Consider the following 19,226-nt stretch of genomic DNA (forward strand, 5'->3'; position numbering starts at 1 on the left):
ATTTTTCCTTGGAGACAAAAGACAAATAGCAAGTCTTTGGATCAGCATTTGTTTACTCTGGCTTCACTGTAATCTCCCCATCTTTCCTGGGACAGTGGGGTAAGAGTGAAAGTGTGAGTCTATTGGTGCTTCTGCTGCTTCTCCTCCCCTTCATTCACACACTACGTACAGCCGGTGTATGTGCAAAATGCCACGTAGTCCATGAGACTGCCTCTCTCTATGTGTGGCGGGAGCCCCAGCTTTGTGCTCCAGGAGGAGGAATAACAGTATTTATGAAAGAGGAGGAAATATTTGGTTTGTCTGCTAAATGTGTTTAGAGTTAGGCTTAACCACAAGCAGGAACTATCATTAATAAAACCGCATAAAGGGGGTAGTTTAACAGACATTACTATTTATCAGTTTAATAACAATACATTTAGAATATATTTTTAAAACTTGTCCCATTTTTAATCACTTTTAATTGTCTACATTTAGTGGATGCCCAATTCAAATTATATCACTGAATTAGGCCGCCCGTGTTAATAAATTTGTATTGTTATTACTATTTGTCTGTTTACCCCAGGGCAGCTGTGCCTACAATAGGAGCTTAGCATAACCAGGTGTGGAGTGAATGAATGATGCACTGTAAAGCTCTTTGCGTGTCTTGAAAGGTGTTATATAAATACAGTGAATTATTATTATGCAATATTCCTGCCAGTTATCTCAGTTCTTCAAGTCCCACATGAATGTTGTAATCTGAAACCTAGCTGATTAATTTGTGTTGTTGGACATATAAAGTGTGATAACTAATCCGATTCAGCATTTAGAATAAATTTTTAAGACTAAAATAAAATGGGTACAGCTATACTGCTGTATCGGCTGTGCTCCCGCCCCCGATCTGAGAGTGTGACATCATTATATTATAGAATTCTATTTTGGGCTACAGGCCCATGATTATTTGGCACAGGGTAAATATGCAGTCTCTGAGTGTTCACAGATTACATTTTTGTAGTTTAACACACATAGCTTACCTAGTTCTTTTAATTCACTTGGCCCAAATGGTTTTGATCCCTGTGTGTGGTCCTGACAGTGGTGACTTCATCCAGCAGAGGGGAAAGCAGAGTAATTATATGCAAATGCAGCAGATTATTTACAGTGTGAAACCTGATCTGTTATACCAGTGTGCACGTGCTACAATTCCTTCAGATGCCAATGAAATGAGGACAGAATATCAATCACTTTAATACTTATAAATATGTATAGTCTTGTGTTCTGGTCTGGCTGCACTCCCTTCTGTAAATGCTGACGTGATGCCGCCATCTCGTCTGAAGTTTAGTGGCAAACCAGATGTTGCACCAGTGATGCTACTGAACTGGTTTTATGGTCAATTTTGTCTCATACCCAGGCTTCTGTTGTAGACACTATGTTTAAGTATAGTCTCATCCAACTACTCTTCACCAAGTGCCCAGAAATCCAGCAACGTGGACAAAAGAACTTGGCTAATTCCTTGCAGATGTATCCTTGCATTTTGTGGGGGAACAGTGTCCTCAGTGGAAGAACTGTATGAATTATGAGTAAAAAACAGCAGTGACCCGGTACAGCTGGTTCTGACTGTCCGTCTGAGAGAAGAAAACACGTGCACATAGTTTGGCAATGGGAGGAACCGTCGGTATGCAGGACCACAAGAACCTTCATTTGTCGTCCTCAGAGTCCCAACTCTGCCCACTGTTCTTTATACTGAAATCAATAGTTATTAATAAGTAATCAAGCATTAGCATAGCTAACTAACATGCAAGCCTAATGTCCTGCCATTATTAACACTGAGACTGCAAACACTAAAATGAATGATAAAAAACAAATCCTAAACCTTAAAGCATAGGAATAAAAAGAGAACATTGATATGATACATAAAGTGGCCTAAGGTTTTGTGAAATTAAAATTAATTTAAGACTAGTTTGGTTTGGACATGATGGTCAGTGATCCATACATGTCCATCGGCTACGAAAACACGCATAATAATCATGAAGGTTATGACCAGCCCGGAAGGCAGAGACCAGGGTACGGCACCAGGTATCACCAATATGATAAGAGCTTGATGTGTTTTGTTGTGGCAGTTTAGAAGTAATTTTTCAAGAAATATATGAGTATAGTAAAATAACCCAACTGTATGATTAAGAGATTAAGATTAAGAGGTGTGGCTTCAACCATGAAGTAAAAAAAAAAATGTAAGTGAATTTAAGAATGCTCTGAATTATTTATTTAAGTTTGGTTTCCTTAACAGCAGACAAAAAAAAAACAAAACAATGTCAGTTGTTGTTCTGCTACCGCACTACACTTGGATACATTCACAAGGGTCATAAATAACGTGTTATTCATAAATCATAAGTGTTTGATGAGAGCAGCTGTTTTTGTCATCTTATACTTTTGTATACTTACAACAAAAAAGAACAGATAAAAAATGAAGACAAAAAACTAAGATATTACTTAAACAGTGCTGAGTCTGACATGTAGCCCGGAGGGCTGAGACTTTCTGAGAGCGCCTGGAACAGTACCAAGTTTTGTTCTATACTATCTGATTACTGTCTGGTTACTATACACAAACTACTGATGCAAAGCAGCTGTGACCTGGTAATACTAGGTGTGAATGTACAATACCTCATTATCAGTGCATTTCTGGATGAGAAGCTTTGATATAAAATGGTATGATTTTACAAACAGCAAGAACCTCCTGTGGTTGAACAGTGGTCATCATGTGGTCAGTGAGTGCACGCTATAGAAAGAATCTCCTACTTTCAAGAGGAAAGTGAAAGGCTTAGATGGACTTTCCCAAGCCGTGCCATAGACTAACTCTTTTGAAACCTGACATCAACTCGCATATAGCTGTCAACAGATGCACAATGGAGACCTAAGATCACAGACTGACTAAAATAGATAAATTATGACCTCCATGTTTTCAGTCAAGCTTCAGTACTGAGGTGGAGCTTGTAATGTTTAGATTTTCCAAATGCTTTTTTCTCTGGCAAAGGGTGTAGCTTGGTTGGGAGTTCATCTAGCAGGCAGCAGTAAATCATTTATCATAATACACTGTGAATCAGTAAAAGAAAAAAAAGAAGAAATTATGAAATCAGGTTTTGTAAGATTAGGGTCACACCTTATTGCTACTTCTGTATTTCAACAACACAAATTACAAATGCATTGGAATTCTTCTTATTTTGATCAGCCCCCAATTTCTAAAGTAGGCCTAGTCCAACAGCAGAGCATCACGTAACAGCAGTTATGAGACGCACTCGTCTACGCATTCACTCCTCCTCCTCTTTCTCATATTCTTCATCTTCATCAGTGAGGCTGTGGGCCGAGGCACTGGTTTTATTCACTTGAGTGACTGGACTTCATTTGCCGGGAATGTGGTACTTTTAATGCAAACTAGTGTATTACTAGCTAATATCAGTTGTAATAAGTGTTCGTTCTCAAAGTTTCCTGTCAACATTCGAAATGGGATTACGCATCTTTGGAGCGCCACTTTGGGCATATGCGTGTGTCTGTTTGTTTGTTTCACTTCTGCACGCAGTTCAATCCCAATCAGACGCATCTGGTGCGCGAGCGAGCTCACAGAGAGCACCTCTGAGACAGACACTGCAGTGGTCTCACAATGGCAAACTTTTCAGTATTTTGAGCCAGGGATCCGAGTACCATCCCGCGAGGAGGCGAGGCGCAGCACAAGGCCAAGTGGATTCACAAACTGTCACCATCATCCGGGACGAAGCGAGCGAACAGCATCATGACCCGCAGCAGCAGCGCTCCAGACCGGCCTCTGGGCTGCCAGTCCCTCTCCAGAGGCTCTTCAGGGGAAATGCACACACAGCCGAGCGCGCACACACGCGCAGGAATAGCACGGCCAATGAAACAGTTTACAACCCCACCGTGGTTCCAAGGCCATCGCAAAGAGACGACATGATGGTCGGTGATGACCCCTATGATCCATACAAGTCCATCGACTACGAAAATCCGTATTATAACCATTATGATGTTTATGACCGGCCCGGAAGGAGGCAGAGACCAGGATACGGCACCAGGTACCACCAATATGGTAAGAGCTGTGAGCACAGCTGCTTTTTTTTTTTTTTTTTGCTTTTTTTTTCCAAGAAATATAGCCTGTGTGTTTAGTGAAATAACCTAACTATGTGATTAAGAGATTAACATTAAGAGGGGTGGCTTCAACCATAACTTGAGTAACTCGTACTGAAACTTGAAAAAGTTTAGACAAAATGCTCACTCAGAATTGTAATGTGTATAAGCCACTATACTAACTCTGAGTACTATGCTTTTGTAGGTCTCCCAGACCTGGTTCCTGACCCATATTACATGCAAGCTTCTATCTATGTTCAGAGAGTGCCCATGTACAGCCTGCGATGTGCGGCTGAGGAAAACTGTCTGTCCAGGTAAACATTTTATGTACAAAAAACAAATGGCTTGGAGGTCTGTTTCAGGGAGACTGTCCTGAGTCATGACCAGTAGTGAGTCTGTGTGTCAGCTGTTCAGAGGAACAGGTCAATTGAAGGTGAAATTAACCCAATCCTTCCATGATGAAGAGGGGGTACAGTGGGGGATCTGAGTGAGGTTTAATCATAGTTTGCCTAAGCAGTGAAAGCGTTTCTGGTAAACACATTATTGAGAGCTTACCCAAACAAGCAGAGAATAAATGCTTTTTCCACCCAGCATTTAAAAGCAGACAGGCTCAGTCAGACAGATTTGGGCGGGGGCACATAGGACAAACGATACTGCAAGTCATTCAATCCAAAGCTTTATGTGATTCTGTTGTTGACCACAGCTCAGCATATAGGTCCAGTGTTCGGGACTATGACACGCGGATGCTGCTCAGATTCCCACAGAGAGTCAAGAACCAGGGCACAGCCGACTTTCTCCCTAGCCGGCCGCGCTACTCCTGGGAGTGGCACAGCTGTCACCAGTGAGTACCACCAAGTCACCAATACAAAAACACATGTTTACGAGCCTGACAAGATCTCTTTATATCCCCAAATCCCCAAAACAGGAAAAGCCCCTTTTAGCCCCTTTTATAACTTAGTTATGATATGTTTAGTTTTGCAGATAATGCAGGCTACTTTTAGGGATGAAGATGCCATGTAGTTGATCATTAAAATATAGACAACGTACCCTGTAACTGCTACAATAAAATTAATGGCTTATATATGTTGAACTATGGCAAGTTTTAGGGTGTGGTTTATAGGGCTATCAGACTACAGACCACTTATCTGTATTCAGTACATTTTAGTAATAAATTCAAACCATGCATTAAATTGCTCTCTAAAAATATATATGGGGGCTGTGAGGATCCAGTTACCCCTGAGTAAACAGCTGTTCCTTCAGAAGATACTGTTATCTTTGCAGTTTGTCCTTGCCTGCATCTAGTTTGGCTCCCTCTGTTGAGCCACAATTAACCACAACCAGAACAGTTTTGAACCATCATGATGTATCCTATTAGTCATGCTTTTAAGACTTAAAATATTTGTTGTAGGAGCCATTTCGTAAGGGATGAAAATGAACTTGACATAACCTTTGCTTTGGAGTAATTGACAGAAACCAACCATTATGTGTGTATCTGTGTGTGTGTGTATATATATATTCTATGATTAGAGCTCTTGGCCAGAGGAAACACGACTGCTACTTGTCCCACTTTGAGAAGAAAAAAGAGAAAGCCCTGTTTTCTGAAGTGACTGAATCTGTGGCGCCTTACCTCAGTCTAAAGTTATGTTGTGAAAGAAGTGGGCACTTTGCCCCTCATGAGCACATCTGGCAAAGGCTCTAGGAGACTTAGATGTAGATAGGACAGATTCTGAAATGTTGTGAAAGTAAACTTCTCTGGAACCTCAGATAGTTTGTCTATCATAAAATAAACTTTAGATAAATGACACAGGGCAGGACCTCATAAATCACAACTGTTTAACAATAGTGACTATAACATCGTGTTATGATTATGGTCTCCTTATTCCAAGATCCTTGTGGTTTGATAGTTATTGTAAAACATCTATGAACTGTCCTGGTATTAGATAATTTTAACTGTAATGATGAGCAGCTCATCCTCATATCAAACATTTTGAATTGACTTAGACTGATTCTTAACCCTTGACTGTATATATTGCCAGACATTACCATAGCATGGATGAGTTCAGTCACTATGAGCTGCTGGATGCCAGCACTCACCATTCAGTGGCAGAGGGACACAAGGTCAGCTTCTGTCTGGAGGACACTTCCTGTGACTATGGTTACTACCGCCGCTACGCATGCACCGCTCACAAACAGGTCTGTCCTCAAAACATTGCATAAAAACAACAAAACATTGTCAGTAAATGACCTGTGCCAGCATGTATTTTCTTAAAATATTTTTTGATAAATAAATGCTGTATTCTCTTTATATTGTTTATTCTTGCAGGGGTTAAGCCCAGGATGTTATGATACTTACAATGCAGACATTGACTGCCAGTGGATTGACATCACAGATGTGAAACCTGGAAACTATATCCTCAAGGTTTGTAGCCAGAAGACAACGCCATTGTGTTGATCATTGCTTTTGGAAAAAAAATTCTTTAGCAATTACTAGGGACCTTTTTAATACTGTCACGTTTTTTTCTAGTAAGCCTTATGTTCTTCAACAGGTCAGTGTGAACCCTCAGTATTTAGTCCCAGAAAGTGACTACAGCAATAACATAGTGCGCTGTGATGTCCGCTACACTGGTAATCATGCCTCTGTGTCAGGATGTCACATGTCAACGTATGTATCCATGTCACCAGCCACTTTTCAGGTAAATTTACTTGATTTGTTACTCACCTTCTTTCACTGTAACTCTTCCAGATATTAGATAATGGCCCTGGTCCTGGTACTGGAGAAGAAAAGGCAAGTGTGAAAACAAACAAAGAAAACAAAGTGTATTTAGCACGCTTGTAATTGGAGTAAATAAATAAATTATAACAGTTCATGATTATTGTTTTGGGAAATTTGTACTATGTAAAATCTTTTATCTTTGTATACTCAGTTTTATTCAATGTACACTCATGGAAAACAACTGTAAATTGTGATAGGACTATATTTACACACATTATAGTTTGACTTGAATAAAACCCTACTTGAACTTGTAATCTGTTGCTTTTTTCTCTGCTCCAGCATGAATTTTAGCATTGTAAAAGTAAAGTTATCTGTGTTTTATGTGTGAGAGATACGCTAAGCTAAAAAGCGTGCTGACCTCCGATAGACCTCCCCGCCACTGGAGGCACCACGGCGCAGAACTGTTCACCACTCGCTTTAAAATTCCCTGATTTTGATCTGAGCCACAGACCACAGACCGGACTGCGGAGTGCATTCCTTTTTTACTAGTAAAACATACAATTTAATAATAATATCCTGTTATTTTTTGCGTAATTTACCAACATGCACCCAGTTTCGGTGTTTATCCCGTCGTTTCGATCAGAGAACAACACTATCGAAAAAGGATACACGGTAAGCTGCCATTCAGTGAAAACAAACATATTTTCGCTGACTCCAGTCATCTCAATCCTTATCCTTCCCTAATTCTGGGTCATTAATTTATATTGCCTTCCGCATTTATATGCTTGAATTCTATGTCGTTGATATGTAACCTTTTTATGTGATTTCTTTTTTTTTTCTTTTTTTTAATTTTAAGATCAAGATAAAAAAATATTGTGACAGTGAATCTTGTTTATTCTGTAAAGACTATTACTATACCTATATGGACGATGTGTTAGAATTATAGAATTATAGGTCAATTTAATTGACCTATTTAATCAAATGTCTTAATATTGACCCCTAAGTACCTAAATGCTATTACTTGTGGTTATAATTAAGTTTATTTATTAGGCTTATCTTGTCATTATCCTTACAATAGATTATCTCCTTTTAGATGTCATTACATTACTGAGCTCTTGAACAGTATCTAGCAGTGTCATTTCTGCAATTTTTCTGATCTTTATTATTTTATTGTTTACTTTATACTACAGTCCTGCAGTACAAATTTTCTTATTTACATTATTAGAAGGAATGATGCATTGCATGAAAGAGAATAAATAAGTTTAGGAAGTTAAAGCCTGTATGGAGAAACTGCCTGTTTCCTCTTGTTAAGATGCTGACAAAGTGACAGCTTAGCAGATTGTAATATGGCTATGACTTAATGACACTGTCTGTGTTTTAGGTCTTTAAAATAGAAGTTATAATAAATGGAAGACAGCACACCATTGAGAAACGCTACAGTGAATTCCACACTTTGCACAAGTTGGTGAGTGCTGGAGTGTTTCAGCCTTTTAACTTTGACTTTTGAGAAAGAAACTTTTCATCTACAGCACAATTTGTTGTTTGATTGTGCATTAAATATGAGTAATACATACTTGCATTACCATTATGAGCTCAGTATTGGTGTTCTTACCTGTAGTTGAAGAAAACCATTAAACCACCTGACATCCCTTCTAAACATGTCAGAAACTGGGTTCCCAAGGTCCTGGAGCAGAGGAGGCAAGGCTTGGAGCACTACTTACAGGTATCTTTTCCTCTTTTCTATTGTATTACTATATCTGTAGTAGGGGTGGGCGATATATCGATATTTTAAATATATCGAGATAGTTTTTAAACTCGATATGAATTCTGACATATCGTATATATCGATATAATGCTTATATTAAATTTAGAATTTGCCTCTTCGCTTGTTTATCTTCTCTCTCGTCACCTTCCGGCGCGCTCCCGCCTCCCTGATTTTGTTCGCTCGTGTCTCCTTCACTCCTCACTATCGCCGTGAACGCCGAAAGTTGGTGCCAGTGAAAAGCTTCAAGCACCACGAACCTTTTCAACCATTTACAGACAAAACCATCAGCAGCACATCCTCATATTCCACCGAGTCGCGTCCTTTAGCCCGAAAGAAGCTAAACGAGCTGAGCTGCGTGAGAAGTGCTGTTTATGCAAATGAGCCACGCGCTTAAGTTTCGTTTCTGTAAAACGTAAACACACGTGCGCAAAACGGCATTAAACACATTATAATGTCAAAATGGCTGAGGTGGCTCTAGAGTCGTTGTGCTTTATATATTGTAAAGTTTAGTAATGTAAAGTTTATTTATGGAAAAGATTTTAATGAATAATCTGCTGCAGTATCACTTGTACAATAGTGTTTGGAAACGTTGGGTTTGATCTGCAGTGGATTGTGGGAAACCTCAGAACTCCTTACTGCTGGAACATGGATCTAATAAAATAAAGAACATCCTGAGCTTCTTCTGCTGAAGGAGCTCATGGTTATGGTTCTGGTCTGGATAACAGAGTTAATGCAAAGATGAGCTTGTCTTGAGTTGTTTTATTTATGAATGAAAAGAAGGAAATATGTATTATTTATTTTATTTTACAGTTAAATTATTATTTATGTAATTAGGTTTTTTGTAATCTTAAATGTTCCTATATGAACTGCCGACCTCTTACACTTCAATTAAAAAAAAAGACCTTGTCGAATTTGGCAGATTTGTTTTTGCAGTTTTCAGTTTTAGAAGATTATTTTTTCTTGAACATATATCGAGATATAGCAAAATAAATCGAGATATATTTTTTGATCCATATCGCCCAGCCCTAATCTGTAGTATTGATTAAGATGCAGGTGCTGTATATATGCTTTTGAACAGAGTTTTAATGTTGTTTACACTGAAGTAAGGTTCACATCGAGCCCTTAGAGTCTTGCCCATATGGCCACGTGGTAATTTGCATTGTTTTCTCTGTTTTTTACAGACCATAATTATAGAAAATGAGATTCTTCCAAAGATATTCTTGGATTTCCTGAACATCCGCCATTTTCCCTCTGTGCCAAAAATGGAAAGCTATGGGTACGTTGAAACTACCAATTCAAAGAAATAAAAACGAAACCTAAAAATCATAATCTTTTTACTTTCTTTTAGGTCATTTGATACAGAATCTGAGGGATCGAGGTAAATGTTTATGATTGCGCCTATGACGTTAAACCTTTCTTTATAGATTAATGTGATTTAAAATTCACATATGGGTTAAAATGGGTTAAGAATAGGCAAATAGTATGAAATGAAATGTAAGTTCAAGTAATGAAATGAATGGAAATCAAAGTAATGTCCCCTAAAAGCATGGAAACCCAACATTACTCTGTGTGTTTTATTTTATTCTGTTTTTAAATTGGTCTTTTTTTTCACAGTAAACTCTCACACCAGCCAGTCATGTTGTTTGTGAGAGACCCCTACCTTCTTCCTTCCACCCATGGTTTGTCTAAATCATTTTTGTACCTATACACCAATACTTTTTTATTTCTTTATTATTATTATTATTTTATTTTTTCAGATATATATTCTAACGTTGTGATTGAAGGTGTGATACATGGCATTTTCTACCCAGATCTTCAGCCAAGGTAGAACAACCACATGCCCTGAAAGACCACACTGTTACAGGAAGTGCACTCCCATCTTTGAGTCCAAAATAACCAGATAGAAACTGACACATGGATGTAAGAATTTTGTGTACTGGAATTATTTTTATGAGGGTCCTTAAAAGCAGGCATATGTACATATGACTATGCTTCTGAAATGTATACACTACCAGGCAAAAGTTTGGACATACTTTCACACTTCTTCATTTCTGTGATTATTTACGTTGAAGATTCTCACTCATCACACATCAGAACTATGAAGGACACAAATGAAATGTAGCAAACAAAAAATAAACTCAAAATAACTCAATATTTCTTGACCATGACATGGCACAGCTGTGAAGTGTGAAGTAGAGCCCGACCGATATATCGGTTGGCCGATATTATCGGCCGATGTGCTTGCAGATAGGGGCCGATATTTCACGTGGGCATGTTACACCTCGTTATAAATCTTAGTCTCTCCACATTATGTTCATTTAATCCAATTTACAGACAGATAAATGTCCTAATATGTGGCTCCACATCCGTATTTATCTGCGGAGTCATTGTGCGGTTGTCTGTGTGTCTGTGGTCGTACTGTCCCTGAACACACCCCCAGAGTCGCGTCACTTCACTCACGTGCTATTGTTTACACCCGCAGACATAGATCCATGTGCGCAACACTGAGATTATATTCTTTTTACGGACAATCGGTTTAAGTCTGGATTAAAAGGACATTTATTAGTGCAGACTTGTGATGTGAGGAGGAGACTGTGTGAGCGGTGGGTGTTGGAAATGCATCGACTTTGAAGCCAGGTTAGGTTAGCGATTAGCTGCTGTAGCTCCCACACATAAACAGACTGTTTTCTCTTCTATTGGTCTATTGTAAAGTGACTATATTGGCCGTATATTTGTTACTGGACCTGTATTGATATGTAAATGAGCTGTGAATAGACGTGTGAATGATCCACATTTATGCATATAATTAATTACCGCGGCTCGCACGTTTTTACGGCTAAAGGCTAATAGCGGTGGCTTACTTTAGTAGCTAGTAGTGATGGGTCGGTCGCGAACGAAGCGGGTCTTAGAGCCGGCTCTTTGAAGCGAACGACAGGAGCCTGCTTCTTTTTGGGAGTCTTGTTTTCTCATATTCTCACTTTTTCTCTTCAAGCCGTGTGCAAACTCGTGGTTTGACAGCGGCAGCGGCTCAAAACGAAACTTTCAGAAATCTGCTGCGCATAGGATAGAAAAAACGTGCATATTTGGCTGTAGTTCAGCATAAAATGAATAAACCAGGACTAATCTTGGGCTCGAGAGAGGGAGAGAGATAGAGACCAAGTCCCGACACTCAGTCCTGGTTCAGTTCTGGTTTAGTCCTGTTTTACACATGTTTTAGATCTGTTTTAGTCCTGGTTTAGTCCTTTTTCAGTCCTGGTTTGGACCTGCTTTAGTCCTGCTACCCATCACTAGCACTGTTGGGCAAGTTACTTTGAAACTGTAATGCGTTATTTATTACCTATTACTGTCATTTCAAAGTAATTCGTTACATTACAATATTACTGCATTTAAAATGTAAGGCCATTACATTACTATTGCATTACTTTAAGTTACTCTGACCAAAATAACTTTTGCGCTGTATAAGGACTGAACCAGGACTAAACCAGGTCTAAACCAGGACTAAACCAGAGCTGAACCAGGACTAAACCAGAAGTGAACTAGGACTAAACCAGAACTGAACTAGGACTAAAACAGGACTCACTGTAGGGACGGGCTCGAAGGTGACCGCAGGAGAAAGGAGCGGCTCTGCTCCGCACCTCACGGAGGGAAGAGCGGCTGTCATCCAATCGCTCTTTATGGACACCCTGCTGCTCGGGCTCGCGGCCCTGATTTCAGCAACTATTTGCAGGTACCCGAGCCGGTGCAAGACTCTGCTACAGTGAGTAACTTCTACCTTCCTTCAGCGTGTTCAGAAGCCCAACTTTTTGTGTGATGGTTTGCATCTTCCTCTGCCTTTTGGGTGCGAGCGCAGGAGCCTTTGTCAGTGCAGAACGTTTCGTCGACGTTGTGGGTTTCGTCGGGGAGAAAACTTGCAACCGTACAGCACTTCAGAATCACACTGCTAGAGATTGAACATGTATTTAAATTTGGCAGCTGAACACATTCTGTACTGTACTGTACAGGAGACAGGAGTCCCTTGGCCAGTCAGGACGCAGCGGGAGGAACGCAACACGTGTTCATACAATGTAAAAAAAAAAAAAAACAGGGCATGCAAAATTGCACAAAAAAAATAAATAAATCTGCGAGACAGCGAAAAGTGAACTGCGATAGAGGGAGGGACGAGTGTAAACCAGGTCTAAACCAGAACTGACCCAGGTCTAAACTAGGTCTAAACAGCATGGAGTTCTTTGTCAGTCCTTTCACCCGCAGTTACCTGAAGGTCTACGAGGGCGCATCTCCGGCGTTTCACCGCTGCTGATATCGAGGTGATTTTAGCGAATTTGTATGAAGAAAAACCCACCACTTCAATCCAGGTTAAAAAAACATTGTAACGCGCGTTACTCACATTTGTACCGAGTAAAATATTACTATTTTTTCCCCTGTAATGCCTTACATTACTGCGTTACAGCAAAAAGTAATGCATTACTGTAATTCGTTACTTTTATAACGCGTTACTCCCAACACTGATCACTAGTAGCTAGAATGTTATCTACTGTCTGTAAATATGACACAAAGAGGCAGAAGAACAATAAATGTTGCTTAAATAAACCCAATTTAAAATCCACTAGAGCCAAACCTAATTTTTTTATACAATTCAAGATTTACAGTGAATTTTTACATCACTAAATATATCGGCTATCGGCAGCTCCAACTCCCATTATATTGGTTTCATATTGGCCACAACAAAAATCCATATCGGTTGGGCTCTATTGTGAAGCCAGAGACGTTAACAGAAAGATCACTGAGAAAAGGCCAAGGGTTTGCAGGCCTGTTGACAAAGCAAAGAGTGACTACTTTGAGCATTTGAATATAAAATATTAAAAAAAAAATTTAGTAGAGGTATTTAACTTTTTTCTTTGCTACATAATACCATGTACTTTGTGTCATATATTTGATGTCTTCCATATGTATATAAAATGTACAAAGTAGTAAACGTATTAAAAAAAAACAATGAATGAGAAGTTGTGTCCAAACTTTTGACTGGTAGTGTATATGTTATGATGATTTATGACTCGTCAAAGAGTTGACCCTTTTTGGATATAATTTAGTAAATGAACACTATTATCTGAGGCAAATAAGACTTGTAGTTATATTTGTACGTGTCTCATTCACATGCACAATGTACAAACAACTGCATATAATGTATTGCAAGCAAAGCAATTTTTGAGGGAAAAAATTTATTTTGTCTATGGAAAAATGTTTCTGAACTGGAGGAGACAGACATTTGTCCACTACATAGACAGAGCAACTGGACCCTGCCCTGTAAACAGGAATTGTGTACCTTTGAAACACCAGCACTGTGGAGCCGTGCATTATGGACAAAACCAGAAATGGGGTTACATATTTTAATAATGTGACATTATATCTACAAAAGTTATTAACATATGTTACTCAGCTGTTACAATTTCAGTGATGCCATTTTCTTTAGATGATCTTTAGTCATTAATGAAGACAACTTATAGCTTTGTTAAGGAAGTGTGATAGATGAGTAATAGTGTAGTGAACAAATATCTAGTGATATGAGCACTTAAAGTACAATGTTTAACTTCTGCAAATTTAATTTATTGTTGTGTTTTCATATAAAGTTGCAAATGAATTCACAATATGGTCAAATTGAGTCTTGCTACATTTCTTTGCTAGAAAGGTGTGTCATCATTGCAGACATATTTGACTTGTAGCTGTAAGTTTTCATTTTGAATGAAAAAGATTAAAATGGAAGATAATTATAAGGCCAGTAACACTATACGAGACACTATGACCTTGGGATGGGTGAAAAGGGAACATCTGTGAAAGTCATCTTGTCAACTATGAAAGTTAAAAAATGACCATTTATACTGTGCAATAAATAAGTGCTAATTTTTATCATGTAATAGTTTGTAAACATGCTAAAGTAATTGTAGCTAATTGTTCAGATCATTATGATCTTAACTTTTGTTACTGAATCTTGCAGATCAGTTGAGTAATAATGAAACGTTTTGGGTAAAAAAAACAAAGCAAAAACAAAACACTATTATTCTCTTGTACTAGAGGCTGTAAAAGTGCCATAATTTCTACTCATATTATGAGAAAATGGGTGACAAAGAATGTACTGTCATTAAATTAGTATACTAAAAAACTGTGTCATGTTTTGAATTAAATTGAATTAACAATTTATTCATATTGTACTATAGATAAAAAAAATAAATGCATAAAACAACATTTACATCAGAATATACAGCAAATAATTATACAAAGAAAGCATGTTGGTAAACCCATCACTAATTAAGCCTTCAGCGTTTGGGCTATTTAGTGTTCATATCGCAACAATCAACACGTTTTTGCAGGAAAACATTTTTTGAATTCTGAATATAAAAATCAAGTAAAAAAAATACAAATGTCTTTAAAAATTCCAGAGCAGTAACAGTCCAGCAGTAGTTGAACTTGATATGTGAGGCAGCCCCTGTACAACTTTGAGCTAGTTTTAGAGTTCACTGTGACCAACTTCATCTTTAAGAGCTTCATCTTGGTGGTCATCATTTTGAGGACCCTTCATGTTGGCATAGGCAACTTCTCTGGTAAGCTGTTCAACTGGAGGGAGACCCACAGCCAGATTTCTCATAGCAATTGCTGTCATTAAAAATCTGAAATAAATAAATGTAATGCATTACGTGACATTAGTTTGATGCACAGTACAGGACCCTGTGTATAAACAGACAAATGGTACAAACCCTCTACGAATAGTGTAGTATTTTTTGGTCACAAATCGGTCAAACCGCTCCAAAATACCCGCTTCTCTTCGCTTTTTTACTTCTTTCATACGTCGTTGCCTCTTCAGAAATAGTCGCACTACTGGGTCTGTGGCATTCACCTCTGACCCTTCATCAGCAGAAAGGAGAGGCTGCAGCTCAGGAGGAAGTGGTTCTGTTTCTGTGTGGGTGGAGAGACATGTTTGTGTTACAAATGTATTTTATAAAGGCACATAAGGTAAAATTATGTAAGCATGAATGACCGGTCCCATTCCGAACTCGCTCCTGAATCTCTAGCAGCTTGGTGAAGTTTTCTTGCAGTTCAGCCTCTGTGGTGTTGACGTAAATGTACATATAGCATGAGGGGCCATCAGAAACTGTGTACACTTTATGGTAGGCTCCTGCAGGTACCTATACACAGAGACGAAGTTAGTTCAGCCCAAAAGATAACAACATATTATCAAAATGTAAAGAACTGCTATACTTGTGTCTGCTCTCCCTTCTTTAGAGTGTAGTTCTTTTTCTCTTCGACTATCTCAACATTGACTTGACCCTGCAAAACCTGGATGGTTGTGTTTCCAAGATCCTCACTGACAAAGTTTTCTAAGTGAAGACCTACACAAACATCATCTAGTACTCATCAAATTATACATGCACTTAAATCCAAAATCAACAGTGGAAATGAAAAGAACATTTCCAATATAAAGATCAAATTGAGACTAAAAGGTATCATTGCATGCTTCAAATGTACAGAACATACCAAAATGTAAAAATGTCAAACCTGGAAAATCAGCAATAAAGACAATCTCAGTTTGGTTATCTAAAGTCCCCTCTATCTCTTGAAATTTGGTCCTCCAAGGTGAAAGGTCAACAAGGAGAGGCATTAGCCATGGGTTTGGCCGGAAAGGCGACCATTCTGCTTTCACAATATCCTCACGGGGGTCAAAGATCCTTCAAAAAATAAATACATTAATACTTTCACAATACATTTAAGTTAAATGTTTAAATTAAAATGTATGTTTTAATAAGGTGTCACCTTTGTTGAAAACGATCATTGATTGACACCCAGATGTCAAAATAAATTTCAGGATCAGTGATGTTATAGCGTGGAAGCAGGTGATTTAGGCAGGTAGCATACTGCTTTAACATATCTCCATGATCTTTCCAGCGTCGACTTTGAGTGAACACCTACACACGACACAGCCAATGATCATTTATTACATTTGTAATAAAGGAAATTACTGTTTGTTTGCAATTGTGCATTAATTTGACTTAGATTAACAGTACTGCTCTTGGTTTTTAGTTCATTGACTCACCCCCGGGTTCAAATATCCAATTTCTCCGGTTTTTCCATCTTTGTAGGTGATCTTTACATGTTGATGGCTACGGGCATGAACCATCATATCCCATGAGTAGCCATATAAGCCATTTGTCCAATTATTATAACCCTAAAAACACAGATCAGCATAAGCATTCACATTTTATGTACGGTTTTATGATTTCTTCAGTCTCATTATCAATTTAAGGAAAAATCTTAATGCTTTCACTTAAACTTTGTTGGCCATAGGTTAATGACTGTACTGACTTATATTGAGAGCAGCCAATGAATGCATTTGCTGTCTGCAGAATACATCTATAATACTCTCTACTACTACTGCCTAATACAATACCGGGTTATTGTTTCAGCGACTATGCTGCTTTACCTGTGTTATGAAGTGGGAATATGGCATGAACAGTTGTTCCATGATGTAAACAATGGTGAAAATTGCCCCCATCTTGTGCCTTAGTTTGAAGGATTTTTTCACAGGTGCAGTCCCCTGACATTCAGTGCCTCTCTGTACCTCACCATACACACAAGAAGAACTGGACTTAATGTCCAATGAGGTGGTTGGCAAGATAGGCTTGAGGAAGTCTGGGAAATGTGTAAAAAATCTCCTTGGCCAATCGGTGTAGCAGAAAAGTGGACTAGTGGCCAGCATTGTGTAGGGAAACATTCCTGTAAAAATAAGTTAATTGTATTCATATTCAGATGTTTAAACTTCTACAAATGAGAATAATCCAAAGACCTACCAATACTGAAAAGTTGAGAATTCATACAGTGAAAATAGGAGACAAAGAAAAAAGCATAAGGTCTTGTTGCATCAAAGAAAAGTAGATAGCCAGCTGTCAAATCCAAAATAAGACCACCTCCATGCACCACAAGGAGGCTCACTAGCTCAACTGGAAGAATAAGTCTAACAGGCATAAACAGGGTTAGACACATATAATGCAATCCTTACACCAAGTAACAATGGAGATACTTACTTAAAAGGGTCAAAAAGCCAATGGTGAGCCAGATATGACATGGAGTATCCCTCCACCCAATCAGCATCCAACTTTTTGATTCCAGCAATGAAATAGACAATAAAAATCTTTAACAGAAAATAAATGTTAGAATAGTTTAATACAAAATATGTGGTGAAAGTCGAACAACGTCTGACCTGCGCCCTGAGCACAGTGTAGTTCCACAGTGGCACATGAGCGTTTCTTATGTGAGGTTTCCGTAGTCCATCTATAGACCTGAAATAAGATTGTGGTGAAAATGTATTATATTTAAGATGCTTTTTTACTCAACTTAATATAAATGATTAAATGATTTGTTACATTACCAGTAACGATTGCCATCCATAAGAGTGAGCTGAAATCCAATCAAGCCATAGAGGTAAGAGTGATTGTTCCAAGTAGTTTTATCCAAAAAAAAAATATACCAGTACGTTGATAAGAACATAAGGCAGGACAAGCGGTAAAAACAACCAAGCATGATCCCCACTGCCCCTGTAACAAAAAATACATTTATGTTAAGTATATAGACCTATTCCTGTATTCATAGTTGTTTGCACACAAAATCAAGTGTTTCTCTATTGTAATAATCACCACAATCTGCATTTAGGGTCGAAAACACCTATTTAAACTCACCAAGAAACATGACCAGGTATACAAAGTACATCCAGTCTAGAGGAAGTGGCTGCAGAAAATTAAAGAGTGGGAAGCGGCACACGGGAGCTCCATCCAGGTACTTCCAATCCAGGTGACTGAGGCCGCGCTCTTGTGTGATGTCAATGGCCATGAGCATACCTTGCAAATACAAAACATAAACATTCACATTACAATCAAGTTAAAGGTCTGTTAACTGAATGTGAGAATGCACTTACCAAACAAGAACCGAAAAATACCCAGTGATGCAGGATCCATGGGGCGGTTCAGAAGGGTCACTAAACTTTGCCAGGAGCGGAAGTCCTCTATTGTGAAGCCAAAAATTTGCTCCATTCTGTTTTTGCATGGTTGTTGTTCCTTCTGTGAAGCTTTTTTGTCTTTTTTTGCAGGTTTTTCTTCATGACTGCCCATAAGAGCACCTAGAATGAATCAGCATAGACATAGTTAGAAAGCAATTATAATATAAATTGTTTTGACGTAGTCCTCCATGCTACAGGCTATTTTGTGAACATCTCTCAAATTTGGGATTTTTGGGTCTATAAAATCTCTGTACAACAACTTTTATCTAAATTAATCTGTTTGGCCTGACTCTAACTAGATATAATTACACAGGATACACCACATACAAATCCACATATTGCTAACCATCAAACCACGCTCACCTGCCACTGCCTCTTGCGTCTCCATATTACAAATGATCGACAATAAATTGGTTACTGCTTGGCGACATGGAATTTGTGAACTCTCTTCTTTTTGCAGGGTTCAAGAGGACAAGTTCCCTCTGTCACAGCAATGAAACAGACAGAGTACGTGTCACAGTCCACACACAGCGGCAGGCAGACGGGTAGACGAGCAGAGGCGGAGGAGGAGAGTCAGGAATGTTGTGAAAGTGGAACACGACGCTTAT

General features: G+C 38.6%; 3 protein-coding genes across 4 annotated transcripts; 2 read left to right on the forward strand and 1 right to left on the reverse strand.

Annotated features, from left to right (window-relative positions):
• The first annotated feature begins 3,285 nt into the window (after positions 1-3,285).
• On the forward strand, positions 3,286-6,969 carry loxa (lysyl oxidase a). Its single transcript, XM_020925174.2, has 7 exons — positions 3,286-4,066; positions 4,310-4,418; positions 4,808-4,945; positions 6,141-6,297; positions 6,428-6,523; positions 6,651-6,766; positions 6,848-6,969. The coding sequence occupies exons 1-7, from the start codon at positions 3,472-3,474 to the stop codon at positions 6,852-6,854; spliced, it is 1,218 nt and encodes a 405-aa protein (XP_020780833.1). The 5' UTR covers positions 3,286-3,471; the 3' UTR covers positions 6,855-6,969.
• Positions 6,970-7,118: 149 nt separating this feature from the next.
• On the forward strand, positions 7,119-14,725 carry snx24 (sorting nexin 24). 2 transcript variants are annotated; one of them, XM_055153692.1, is made up of 7 exons: positions 7,119-7,489; positions 8,199-8,282; positions 8,436-8,540; positions 9,764-9,858; positions 9,931-9,960; positions 10,197-10,261; positions 10,394-14,725. In XM_055153692.1, exons 1-7 carry the CDS (start codon positions 7,421-7,423, stop codon positions 10,408-10,410), a joined length of 465 nt encoding a protein of 154 aa, XP_055009667.1. In that variant the 5' UTR covers positions 7,119-7,420; the 3' UTR covers positions 10,411-14,725. The 2 variants fall into 2 exon arrangements, with proteins under 2 accessions (XP_055009667.1, XP_020780923.1); XM_020925264.2 differs by having other exon boundaries at positions 10,340-14,724.
• A 21-nt stretch (positions 14,726-14,746) lies between these two features.
• ggcx (gamma-glutamyl carboxylase) lies at positions 14,747-19,207 on the reverse strand. Its single transcript, XM_055153690.1, has 15 exons — positions 18,982-19,207; positions 18,538-18,738; positions 18,302-18,460; positions 17,995-18,160; positions 17,827-17,905; positions 17,651-17,757; positions 17,417-17,580; positions 17,050-17,342; positions 16,663-16,794; positions 16,383-16,534; positions 16,128-16,297; positions 15,831-15,961; positions 15,610-15,757; positions 15,329-15,527; positions 14,747-15,241 (listed from the first exon to the last, which is right to left on the reverse strand). Exons 1-15 carry the CDS (start codon positions 19,004-19,006, stop codon positions 15,082-15,084), a joined length of 2,286 nt encoding a protein of 761 aa, XP_055009665.1. The 5' UTR covers positions 19,007-19,207; the 3' UTR covers positions 14,747-15,081.
• Positions 19,208-19,226: the final 19 nt, after the last annotated feature.

The sequence above is a fragment of the Boleophthalmus pectinirostris genome, unplaced genomic scaffold, assembly GCF_026225935.1.
Source record: "Boleophthalmus pectinirostris isolate CB_2022bp ecotype Guang Dong unplaced genomic scaffold, ASM2622593v1 HiC_scaffold_18, whole genome shotgun sequence".
In the NCBI taxonomy this organism is placed as follows: domain Eukaryota; kingdom Metazoa; phylum Chordata; class Actinopteri; order Gobiiformes; family Gobiidae; genus Boleophthalmus; species Boleophthalmus pectinirostris.

Excerpts from the sequence above, each read along its gene's own strand:
- snx24 (XM_020925264.2), top strand. The coding sequence starts at position 7,421 with ATGCACCCAGTTTCGGTGTTTATCCCGTCGTTTCGATCAGAGAACAAC. Across the intron at positions 8,541-9,763 it reads GCTTGGAGCACTACTTACAG|ACCATAATTATAGAAAATGA; the intron begins GTATCTTTTCCT and ends TGTTTTTTACAG. Across the intron at positions 9,961-10,196 it reads ACAGAATCTGAGGGATCGAG|TAAACTCTCACACCAGCCAG; the intron begins GTAAATGTTTAT and ends TTTTTTTCACAG.
- loxa (XM_020925174.2), top strand. The coding sequence starts at position 3,472 with ATGGGATTACGCATCTTTGGAGCGCCACTTTGGGCATATGCGTGTGTC. Across the intron at positions 4,419-4,807 it reads GAGGAAAACTGTCTGTCCAG|CTCAGCATATAGGTCCAGTG; the intron begins GTAAACATTTTA and ends TGTTGACCACAG. Across the intron at positions 6,524-6,650 it reads CTGGAAACTATATCCTCAAG|GTCAGTGTGAACCCTCAGTA; the intron begins GTTTGTAGCCAG and ends GTTCTTCAACAG.
- ggcx (XM_055153690.1), bottom strand. The coding sequence starts at position 19,006 with ATGGAGACGCAAGAGGCAGTGGCAG. Across the intron at positions 17,581-17,650 it reads TGGCTTTTTGACCCTTTTAA|ACTTATTCTTCCAGTTGAGC; the intron begins GTAAGTATCTCC and ends TATGCCTGTTAG. Across the intron at positions 15,242-15,328 it reads TACTACACTATTCGTAGAGG|ATTTTTAATGACAGCAATTG; the intron begins GTTTGTACCATT and ends TATTTATTTCAG.